Below are 12,261 nucleotides of genomic sequence, written 5' to 3' on the forward strand. Positions count from 1 at the left end.
GCCTTCTATTTCATCATCTTGATCTGTCTGCTAGAAGCAGTTCTGAAAACCATTAGGGTCAACTAAGATCAAATGAGAGCTAGGAGGACTAATACATTAATAACTAACATTTATTGTACCTCTAGTCTACTACTACATATGTATCTATTTCATATGCCTGGCTCATAATTTATGTGTATGTGTGTATAAAATAGTTGTTGAAAAAAGTCAACAAGTTAATTAACATTCCTGCTTCTCAGATGAGGACATTTGGGCTTCGAACTTTGACTCATAAAAAGGGTTAAATCTGCAGAGGTATCTCAATTATTAAAACCTTTACATTCAGCATATAGGGGCTATGGCAGAGAAGGGGGAATACAATGTAATTTATAACATTTTAAATAAAAGAATGTTAAAATAATTATACAACTTAAAAGCATAAACCTTAGTTACCTGGTTCATTTCTGTGCTTTGCATTTCCTGATCATTAGAAATCAATGTGATGATAGTACACATGACAGAAAAATGGTCACATTTCACAAATAATTCTGTCTTAACTAATTGGTAACAGTGAAACAGTAGAAAAACTAACATAACTAACTCAATTTTTTGTGTAAGAGGTCTTTACCCATTCCTGTTCATAGGCTAATTTTAGAGCACTGAGAAAAAATTCAAAGAAAACAGTCATGTAGTTTTCTTAACTAACTCTGCAATTAAAGTAGGTAAACAGCTATGTTTTGTTAAAGATTTGCAGAAGCAAACACCACATGTTCTCACTCATAGGTGGGAATTGAATAACAAGAACACTTGGATACAGGGCGGGGAACATCACACACCAGGCCTGTCGGGAGAGCCTGGGGGAGGGATAGGATTAGGAGAAATACTTAATGTAAATGACTAGTTAATGGGTACAACATGACACATGTATACCTATATAACAAACTTGCATGTTGTGCACATGTACCCTAGAACATAAAGTATAATAATAATAATAATAATAATAATAATAATAATAAAAAGATTTGCAGAGTATTGTGATCTGACCACGGATGAAGCAGCTCCAGCCGCCTCAAACTCTTCACTAGTTCCCAATTGTCTGCAGTTGTGGTCACCTCTTGATCCCAAACCCTTCCTCTTCCTGCTACCCTAAACATAAAAACAGCTTGAAATTTGTAATGACTTAAAATGGTACTTTAGAACACTAGTCATCCATCTTCTTGGTTTGCTGGCTTTCCAAAAGAAAGTTGCCTTCCTTGTTCCACCTCCTTAACTTACTGGCAGTTGTGAGGCAAGCAAAATGGGTTTGGGGGTTGATTACAAGTTCATTTGAGTAAGGAAGAATATGTAAGCCTTTGTGCAAATTTTGTTGAGATGGTGAAAGTTTTAATCTTCTTCCTAAAGTGATTATTAAAACTTTAAAAAGATGCAAATATCTGCATGCTACAACCTGTTCAAATAAATCTGATGCATTTTAAAAATTGCTTTTGCATTACAGTTTTTGAATTAAAAATAATGCAATTCAGCAGCTAATATAGTTATGTTCATAAGTCACATTTTTGCTTCAATTATTTTTGCTTGGTTTTGAGTTCTCAGTGACACTTTGATGAATCATCAGGTAATGATTTGTTTAGAAATCAACTACTTAAAAACCACGTCTAATTAATTTTAGGGCTACAGAAATAAAATCCAGAGTGTCTTTGAGCACTTTTCTTTTCTTTTCTTTTTTTTTCCAGTGACTAAGCCTTCATTATTGCAAGCTTGAGTCCCAACATCAGGTCTGCTCCGGTTGTGGAGGAATTCTCCTCCTTGAAAGTGGAAATAAGCCACCTCTGACCCTATCACCTCCTGTTCCCAGCCACACCCAAAGTCTCAACACAGGTTCTGGGCTGGGGGAGGGGAAAACCACAGTGGCCTAGCCAGAGGCAGGGGCCACGGTGGGATTTCAGAAAGTCCTCTTGATGGAAGTGGACTCCTTCCCTGCAGGTAGTGAATGGTGTGGCAGGATTTGTTGGCCCAGTTTGAGCCCAGGGATACTACTTGGTTAAGTGAATGGTGAGACTGAAGGGTAGCCCTAGTCCTACAGCTCAGGTGGGCTGCCCTGGCTGTGGGTACACTCTGGGGTGTAGGGTCCCACAGGAATATGTGCAACCTGGTCCGCTGTGGGGAGGGACAGGTCAGGATAGGAGCCCTGGTGCCCCCAGACCCTGGTTTGCTATCTCTGGAGTTCTGCAGGCTGAAGCCCACGGACAGAGGTAGATGCAGTCACAGGGCATGGGCCCACGCCCTTCACAGGCTCCCCACCTCTTGGGTCCCTGCCTCTGCACAGAAGGAAGGAGAGGAGCCACCACAAAGGAGAGAAAAGATATTGGGGAAGGCAGAGATAAGATAATAGAAAGGGTAGAGATGATGAGGAAGGAGACAAGGGGAGGATAAGAAGCAGGTAAAGGGAGATGAGGAGTCTAAGAGCAGACAATAGAATGGGAGGCGGCTGTGAGAAGGCAGCGAGCTGGAGAGGGAGAAGGGAGAGGTCCTCTGGGAGAAGAAAGGGAGGGAGAGAAGGGCCAGGCAAGAGAGCCCTCAGAGTTGAGGTCCCCAGACTTGGGCTGGGCCTAGCAAGATGTGAGTTCCAATGACTTCTTCAGCCTCTTCTTCAGCCCCAGTAGGAAGTTCTAGCACCTTTTACACACGGGCTTCATGTCAAACTCCACAAAGTTGATCTTCAGAGTGAGCCTGCTCTTGCAGGTGGAGCAGGAGAAGCAGTTCACACACATCAGGCCTTGTTGAGGACCAACACCATGTCACCCTCGACTTCATGGCTGCAGCTGTAGCAGATGTTCCAAAGAGCTGGCTGTAGAGGTTCTCAAAGTAGGCCAGGCCCTTCTTCTCATAGTGCCAGAGCTCCAGGAATGGCTTCTCACACTCAGGGCAAAAAGCTCTGCATGCCACCACTCTTTGCCCAGTGTATTCACTATGTGACCCTTGATGGGCTGGCTGCAGTCCCTAAAAATAGGGACAGCATCTTGTAAATGCAGGGCAGGCAGTAGAGTTCACCCTTCAGCTCATGGGCCTCACCAGTCAGCTCCTTCCTACAGTGGATGCAGCTGAAGTGGCCTGGGTGTCAGGCACTGTTCCTGAACATGAGGGGCTGCTCATGAATGACCAAGTGGCACTGCTGAGATGCCAGACACTTGTGCCAGGCCCTTGGCTTTCTCGTGGTGTGGCAAGGCTGGCAGAGATGCCCATAAACCAGGGGTGGTACTATGCATATTGCAGGGATGTGGCTGGTCAGCAGCCTCATCAATACAGGCCACAGAGCCTGTAATTGTGCCTGGTTCTCAGCAAGTGGGCCTTTAAATAAATAAAGCTACTTATATTGACCTGTTTGGAAAAACAATACGACCAGTTTGAAGTACATATTAAATTCAAATTTTTTTAAAAGGAAAGAAAGCTAATCTATTTGATCTATTTCACAGTAACAACCTTCAAGTTCTGAAAATAATAAAGTCACATTCTAGTAGACTTGTAAAACAATTTTAATGTTTACTCAAAATAAATGAGATGTCATCATTAGCCCTTATCTTACACTTGAAAAATGGAGACAATTGTTCAGAATAGAAAGGGAAACAGCTATTAGAGTTTAAGCTCAAGTTTCAAGAAAAATTCAGATAAGGCAGGTAAAAACTCTAGATACTTTTCCACTGTCCAACATCACCAAACATTAATTTCCACATACCTTTTATTTCATAAAAATATAAATATTTATTAGAAATAGTATGTTTAAGATGAGTTTTTCTTTCTAAATAACATGATTTCTTGCTTTAAAGCAAGATTCCCTAATAGTGCCACCTATTTCATAAACTGTCCTGCAGTTTTGTGCTTTTTAAAAATTCTAATTTACTTTGATTTAAAGAATAAATATCTCATACCCATGGTGAACTATTTTATCACCCCAAAATACAAATGATCTGTATTTTACAATGAAGAAATTCATAGCATTTACCACCACATCACTGTACCATGATTGGACTGACTGAAGTATGGGCCTGTGTATATAGATTGAAGAATAAAAAGGAAATGCTAAAAAAAAAAGGCTTAGCTACATAAAATAATGTTTAATATCAAAACTCAGCAAACATAATCCAATTTTAAAGAAACTGATGAAAAATGCTTCCCCTAACATGAACTATGATTAGATAGTACTGTCTGTCAGGAAAATCACCAATTCAGTAGCTGATCTTTATGTGGAAACAAAAATAGGACTTTGTCCTTATTCACAAGTACAGGGAAGAGACCACTCCATTATTTAAAAAAAAAAAAAAAAAAAAAAAAAAAAAACACCTAGATTAAATGTGAACAAGTAGCCCCAAATGTACAGTAAACCACCAACTACCCCCTGGCTCCATAATGGCCATAATAGCCATAATATTGTATTCTTCCAGTTATTTCTGAGAATTCAAAGAAAAACATTATAATCTTACTTAAAATAATAATAAAAATTGTAAAAATCAAACAGAACAACCAGACCTTGCGGTGATGAATTTTGTTCGTACCAAAAGTATAATCAGAAATTCTAAGAAAAAAAAAAAAAAATTGCTTGCATACAACGACAGCGCAATCAGCATCCAGGCCAGGTCCTGTGTACACAACCTCTCCAATGCAGTGTAAGTTTCCTCTTAGCAGCCACCAACAATGAGCTCAAACGTAGTGAATCTATAATGTGGCTGGTTTTCTAACACTATAAATATTAATAAGAGTGGCTAGTGCTATTATTTACATCTGTTGGCCGAATATTACTGTTGGGAAATAAACCCTGGACTCTTTTCTTAACAAGTGGCTTCTCATTGACAAGTTCTGGTCATTAGTGAACTTGAATGAATCTTAGCTCACTTCCTTGTTTTGCAGGACATTTAACTCCTTGCTTCTTTTAAAAGCTCCAGTGTCTTTTAGGCAACCACTACAATAAATTCTCCCCCCTTTTTCAATTTACTTCCCTTCTTTTCCCTAAGGTAGACCCTCTGTAAACCTAAAAACATATGGTAATTTAATATACAAGGTTTCTCAAAGTGCAAAATATGTTACAGATAGTTTCTTAGACTTCATTTAAACACAGCATTTTATACAATACAGTACAGTTTGAGATTTCTGCTCATAAATTATACCACTTAACAGATAACTACTTTAAAAGGGCTGACCACCTAAGTAACCCATTGTCTTCTTACATAAAGTTAATACAATGAAACTTTACAAGCTTTGTTCAGACCAAAATAAAGTTAATCTTACACTTAATCACATATATACATATTTTTAAATGCTCCTTAAATGCCTAAGTATAGATAGACAAATTTGCCTATCAATAGGCAAATTCTTATGAATTATCTTATAGTTCAGTTTCAGATTTACACATAAAGATTGCATACAATACTTAAAAAAATAATCTGGGGAGCAATTCATTTTATTTGCTACTTCAAAATCTGCTCATCCTGTAATTCTCTTGGAAGGGTTCTTGACCGCTGTAGAACCACATTAAGTTCTTCAATTACCCTTGATGGTAACTTATGATCAGAGTCCAAAGTAGCCTTGCTATTCCTGTCCTCAGTCTTCCTCAATGTCTTTAGTCCTTTATGGCCTTTTGGTTGCCCAAGTGGGGCTTCAGGCTCTGTGTCCTCCAGGCAGTTGAAACTCCGATGTTTTCGGGTTCGATTTCGAAGTTTATCGTCCTTGTGCTCCAGGCAGTGGGCCACCATGGAAGCTCTCTCCTTTAAGCTCGAGTCCATGGACTCTTTATCACACTTTTCAATGAGCCGCAGCCTTTCAAGTTCTGCTCTTGCACTCTAAAAATAAAATAAAATGTCTCACAGGGAAGCAAGATTTGGCACAATTTAGGTTTAGAAAGTGCAATCCACATAAAAGTTGATGTTTCCTATAAAAGAGCTCATTTCTATGACTTAGGTCCTAACTTTACTTTGATAAAAGTGGCATGTCTTAATTTATATACTAATCTTAGAGTTACAAAATCAACTACAGACAGTCCCTGGCTTACAATGCTTCGATACGATTTTTTAACTTTACAATGGTGCAAAACAAATATGCATTAAGTAGAAAGCATACTTCAAATTCTGAATTTGATCTTTTCTCCAGTTAGCGATGCGTGGTAGGTGACACTCCCTGGTGACGCTGGGCAGTGGCAGTGAGCTGCAGCTCCCAGTCAGCCATGGACTCAGGAGGGTGAATAACTGATATGGTGTGCTGGCTGTGTTGCCAGATGATTCTGCCCAGCTGGAGGCTAATATAAATGTTCTGAGCACGTTTAAACTAGGCGAGGCTAAGCTACAACTTTCCATAGGTTAGTTGTATTTAACGTATTTTTTATTTTATGTATTTTCACCTTATGGTGAGTTTATTGGTATGTAACCCCATCATAAGTTGAGAAACATCTGCAAAATGCAATCCATGGAAATTCATTTTAACATGCATTCAACATACGACTTCAAATAAGTCTTTTGGGTTACTCAAATTTAATCCACTTCATACTTACCTCTTCTAACTCACTTCCTGCTTAGATGTATCTAGCAAGATTTCTGTTTTTTTTTTCCCTTTTGTTTAATTAGTTCACTGAAGTGTGAACCTTGTATACACATAGGAAATGATCAATAAATATTTTTGAATGAGTAAATGAAGAAAAGTTTAAACAGTTTCCAGTATACAACAATGTTCTATTTTCTTTTCTATTATCCTTAATTCCAGTAGATCCAAACATAAACTTATAACAGAAAATTCAAGTGGAATAAAAATATTTTCATGAATATAATGTACAAATAATTTTGAAATTTGGAATTTTCTGGTAAGATTCTGATTATACATCTTAATTATACACATTTTTCCTACTCTGAAATTTATTGGAAGAAATGTTTAATATCTAGCTTAATTCCAAAGTTTCATTAGAATATGTTAAAATACTAAGAAAAAGAGTAGTGATGGTTGAACAACAATGTAAATGCAACCAATGCCATTGAATAGTATGTATTTTTAAATAAAGTAGAAAATTTCATGATATATTTATCACAAATGAAGTAAAAAACAACAAGACAGGATTTATAAACAAACTTTAATCTTGTTAAAAAGTTTCACTTGGCATCTATTACTTGGGAAAAATTAATAAATATAGAGAGGTTTTATATGTCAGAGTAACAGTTCTCATTATCTTTCAACCATCAGCATAAAAACTTTGGGGCTCTCTTAGACACAGAATTTAGGGGTCAAGTAATAACATCCATAATGCTGAAATTTGAAGTACACTACTGATACGGTTTGCATCTGCATCCCCACCCAAATCTCATGTTCAAATGTAATCCAGTGTTAGAGGTGGGGCCTGATAGGAGGTGACTGAATCATGGGGGTGGGGTTTTAATGAGTGGTTTAGTACCATTCCCTCTGTGCTGTTCTCCTGAGTGAGTTATCTTGAGATCTGGTCATTTGAAAGTGTGTAGCACCTTTCCCCTCTCTCTCTTGCTTCTGTTCCAGCCATGTAAGATGTACTTGCTTCCCCTTTGCCTTTTGCTATAATTGTAAGATTCCTAAGTCTTCCCCAGAAGCCAAGCTAATGCCACCATGCTTCCTGTGTAACTGTGAGCTAATTAAACACATTTTCTTTATAAATTACCCAGTCTCAGACATTTCTTTATAGCAATGAGGGAACAGACTAATACATCTATAATATTAGCCTAAATTATGTAATCTTAAATGAAGGTGGGGAGATGTGATGGAAGTGAACTGTGAAGTGTTAGGGGATGGGAGAGTGAGGAAGAACTTTGTATGAATAATACAGTGTGCCAAATTGCCTTGAATGTTAGGAAGAAAGAAAGCCAAGTGCATAGATAATGGGGAAAGAAAGACATAGTTTATGCACTGTACTGTCCTTAAAAGATTAGGCATTAATAATTTTAAAAGAGAGAGAGATAAGGTCTGAAAGTGGAAGGGCCAGAGATGGCTTGTAACACGCAGTGCCAGTTCATGTCACAGGGTGCTTAGGGAAAACCTCACGGTTACACAGGAAGCATGGTGGCATTTGCTTGGCTTCTGTAGAAGCCTCAGGAATCTCACAATTATAGCAGAAGGCAAAGGGGAAGCAAGTACATCTTACATGGCTTGAACAGAAGCAAGAGAGAGAGGGGAAAGGTGCTACACACTTTTAAATGACCAGATCTCAAGATAACTCACTCAGGAGAACAGCACAGAGGGAATGGTACTAAACCACTCATTAAAACCCCACCCCCATGATTCAGTCACCTCCTATCAGGCCCCACCTCTAACACTGGATTACATTTGAACATGAGATTTGGGTGGGGATACAGATGCAAACCATATCAGTAGTGTACTTCAAATTTCAGCATTATGGATGTTATTACTTGGCCCCTAAATTCTGTGTCTAAGTGAGCCCCGGAGTTTTTATGTTTTGAATGGAAATAATAATATGAAACAGAGTCTGTCTCTCTCAGTGGCAGAGAGAGTAGTTTTTACTTATCATAGCTAGAGAATGGTATAATGAATGGGTTCTCACAGCAAATCACTCATATGGCTTTAGCCTGTGCCTTCATATTTTCCATTAAATCCAGAGGCAAGCCAATGGTTACAGAGGTCTTAGGACACCAAAAAGTAACATGACCAATATGTACAGAGTATATTAGAAACTCTCTTAATTGGCTTTCATTACCAAACTCACTGTATTAATCTTCATGCTGTAAAATGCATAATCATATCAATACATTTAATCATCACAATAACACTTTAAATGCTTTAAACTCCGTATTATTCATAGTTTAAAGTAAATTGTCTTTATCTTGCAGATGCAGAAATAGAAACTCGAAGAAAAAAATTTGCCCAAGGTCGCACAAGTGAGAGCTTGGGAGAGGATCCCAGGTTGGCCTTTCTGAAACCAATGTGCTTCTTTCTTTTTTTTTTTTTTTTTTTTTTTTTTTTTTTTTTTTTAGGAGGAAAACTGCAAGTTTATTTTGGTCACCTAGCTTCAAGGGAAGAAGGTGGGTAGGGAGAGGTCTGTTGGCCCCCCGACAAAAGGGGCCCCCAGAGTCACCTGTACAGCTCTCGGACGGAGTTCCCGCAGTCCTAACATCCCGACAGGAGTGGAGGACTGAGGAAGGCCGCGCGTGGCGTGCCTCCGGAGCGGCTTTTCTAGGAGTGGGAGGGCAATAGGCGGGACACAGGCGTGTCAGGGGGCGTTCCACAGGTGCGACCAGGTAAATCTTGGTCTCTTCAGATTGACATCACCTGGCGCATGCCTAGTTGGTCTGCACCTTCCCGGGTTGCTGGCTGGATTTTCGCGCGCGCGGGAAAAGTTGGGGGGGGGATGAAGAACCCGGAAGTGCGCTATCTTGCCTCTGTTCATCCAAACAGTCCAACCTTTTATTGATAATAGTGATAAGGGGCGCCGTGGTCTGTCTGGCTACTTCCTGCTGTTAAGGGGCGCTGTTAAGGTCGGGGCCCATGGTTGGCATTTGGACGTACGGATGAAGAATAAAATAAAGCACAGTATTAGTATAGGAACGAGGTATGGAAGCATTTGAGGGTTTGAATGTTAGTGTCTGCTAGGCCTGACTTGCTAACATAATAGCAGCACTCTTCTCTAAGGAAGAGACAAGTGCCTCCTTTTTCAGCTGTAAACAAGCCTAGGGCTTGCCTGTTTTGGGCAGCTACTTAGGCTATTGAGGTAGTTCGGCGCTGCAGGGAGGCCAGGCTTTCAGCTGATTCCAATAACTAGAGGGAGGAAAAACAGCCCGTTTTGACGGGAGTGGCGTAGTGGCATGGAAAGTTGCTGGAAAAGCTCTGCTACTTCTGCCTGGCTGTATAGAGTTAGACTGGGGACCAAGGACACGGGGACATAGAGGGATCAGTTAGTGGCTGTATGGTTAAGAGTTTTAGAGAGAGATCAGTTGCACGAGAAATAGCCTTCAATGGGGGCTGTTTTGGCCTCCATTGGGTGCCTGAGTATGCTGTGCTCAGGATACTAACAGCAAAGAGGGGCTTATGGGTGGGATTCTATGTCACGATTTTCTGCTTCAGTGCATCATCATTCTTTGCTCATTATTTTTGTTTTACAGATACTGCTCTTAAAATAGCAATTTTGAAAAAAACGAATGAATTATTCCATATCATCTTCCAAGTTCCTTAATATTTTGTCTCAATATACGTTAAAGATATGCTAGTCATTATTCTAATGAAGTCTCACGTATAATGTCACTTAATCATGTGACATTTATTAACCCCATATGCTTACCGATAAAGCAGCTTAGAACAATGGAGTTAAAGTAAGATATCCATGATTTTATAGGGACTCAGCAGGAGGACCACAGGTAGTATCTAGTTTGTGCATTCTTAAGCATTCTGTTTGCCTCTTCATGTGTGATTTCCTCTGCCAACAACTTGGCATTTTCAGCTGGCTCACTACCAATTTCCTCAATTAACTTTAGAAGTCACTTTTGCCATGAAGCCTTCCCTACCTGGATAAGGTATTCTCATACGACTTTCAATAGGACTGAATGAAAGCCAGGTGTAGCCATAAAATTTATCAATCTGCTAACAACTTCTTTGAAAAGTAATTCTTCTTGAATGTATTTATTATTATGACTAATTTTTATTAATATATCCTACTTAATATTTTCACTCACTTTTCATTTTTAAAACAAAGGGTCAAAAATGGTTAGTTATTTTGTAAATATATTTTTTTAAATTTTTATATGAATCTAATTCTATGGCAAATATTTTAATGGTTTATACGAAAATTTTTAAAAAATGTATATTATTGCCTTATAAAGTAAGTTTCATTATGTTTTTCCAACATTAGAACAGTTAAAAAATCTCTTTGCCAAATTTATCAAATCACCAAACTACCTTCTTACAAAAGAGCTTGGTTTATTTTAAAGACTCAGAAATTTTCCAGTAATTGATAATGCATTCTAATTCTTTTAAAAGCCTGTAACACTTCATAGTTTCAGTTCATCAGTTTTCCTATCTTAAATATGTTAAAAATTGTCTCTGAAATTGTGGATTTGGGATAAGGCTAAGAAATTATTATACAGTCAGTCATCATCTATACTAGATACTGGTGAATGCATTTTGATCCCAATAATTTATTTTGCTTTGCTCGATAACTGATCCGAAGGTAATGTCAAAATAAGCTACAGTCACTGTAGGGCGTATCTCTCCCTATGTTAGTTTCATCTGTTCAGCCTGTGTCCCCTGTCCTACTGTCCTGGGTTCCTGGGAAATGTAACTCTTAGAATTTTAAGATGCTTGATTAGATAAGGAACTCTGCAGATTAGTTTATGACCGAAAAAAAAAAAAAAAAAAAAAAAAAAAGTGGAGGTACAGAAAATGGTACAGAAAAAAAAAAAAAAAAAAGGAAGAAATGACGAGGTCATGATTTCTTGGAGACATATTCCTTACTTTGATTACATCAGGGCAGAACGTCTAAGCAGTAAACAAAGGACCATTATTTTTGAAGCCTTAAGGAATATTACAGTGGGATAAATGTTCAAGAAAGGATATGCACAAAAAGTTTAAAAAATCTAATCACTAGGTCAAAATGGCTTCTGTCTTTCAAAAGTTATTTCTGTTTGGAGAGCAAAAGATTTGAACAACTTAATTCCAAATTTAGGCTCAAGGAAGATATAAGAATATCTTCTAACTGCTTTTCTTTTTGCTTTCAGGGAGTCAATTAAGACACTGAAATATGTGTTGGTCCCAAAGTGGCTAATGAGTTTTGAGTGTAAACAGCCCATGTTCTTTGCTGAAGAGGCCAAAGTTCATATCAAGATTGATGTCGCTTATGTTCTCCCAACCCTCAAGGTGAGAAGGAAAACAAGCAGTAGCTTTCATGAAAGATGCCAAATCTTTTTTGATACTCAGGGGTCATCTTGTAGGTCCTTAAATTAACTGATCCCATCAGTTCCCAAAGCACTGAAATGTGATTATATAACTAGAAAGTTCAGTTACCAGGGCTCCAGACATATTCTGCTATGGGCTTACTCTGAGAGTGTTTTAAGTAAGCTTGTAAAACGAATTTGAAGTTGTGATTTTATCACCAGAATTTCTATACGCATATTTAAAATTGGCTACTTTAGACGTAAGAAAATAGGTAGTATTGTGCATATGTGATTGGGTGGTCAATGATGTTGAAATGAAAGGTATAAGGTTATTCACACTGTTTTCTTGTTGTATGGGATTATTACCATGCTTTTCAAACTGATTATTATTGTGCTTTTGAAGCCA

The 12,261-nt window shown here is 38.3% G+C and overlaps 1 protein-coding gene and 1 pseudogene across 4 annotated transcripts in view; both read right to left on the reverse strand.

The window, feature by feature from the left end:
- Positions 1 to 2,438: 2,438 nt before the first annotated feature.
- On the reverse strand, positions 2,439 to 3,354 carry LOC104664362 (annotated as a pseudogene).
- Positions 3,355 to 3,494: 140 nt separating this feature from the next.
- The window catches only part of ARAP2 (ArfGAP with RhoGAP domain, ankyrin repeat and PH domain 2), a 186,131-nt gene continuing 177,364 nt past the window's right edge, over positions 3,495 to 12,261 (reverse strand). For 2 of the 4 annotated variants that reach the window (XM_010365834.2, XM_030921122.1), the window contains one exon: positions 3,495 to 5,810. In XM_010365834.2, coding sequence (XP_010364136.2) covers positions 5,439 to 5,810 — 372 coding nt within the window. In that variant the 3' untranslated portion in view covers positions 3,495 to 5,438. The remainder of the gene's footprint in view (positions 5,811 to 12,261) is intronic. The other 2 variants (XM_030921111.1, XM_030921118.1) reach the window with 1 other exon arrangement.

Source organism: Rhinopithecus roxellana, chromosome 2 (genome assembly GCF_007565055.1).
Source record: "Rhinopithecus roxellana isolate Shanxi Qingling chromosome 2, ASM756505v1, whole genome shotgun sequence".
NCBI classification, from domain to species: Eukaryota; Metazoa; Chordata; class Mammalia; order Primates; family Cercopithecidae; genus Rhinopithecus; species Rhinopithecus roxellana.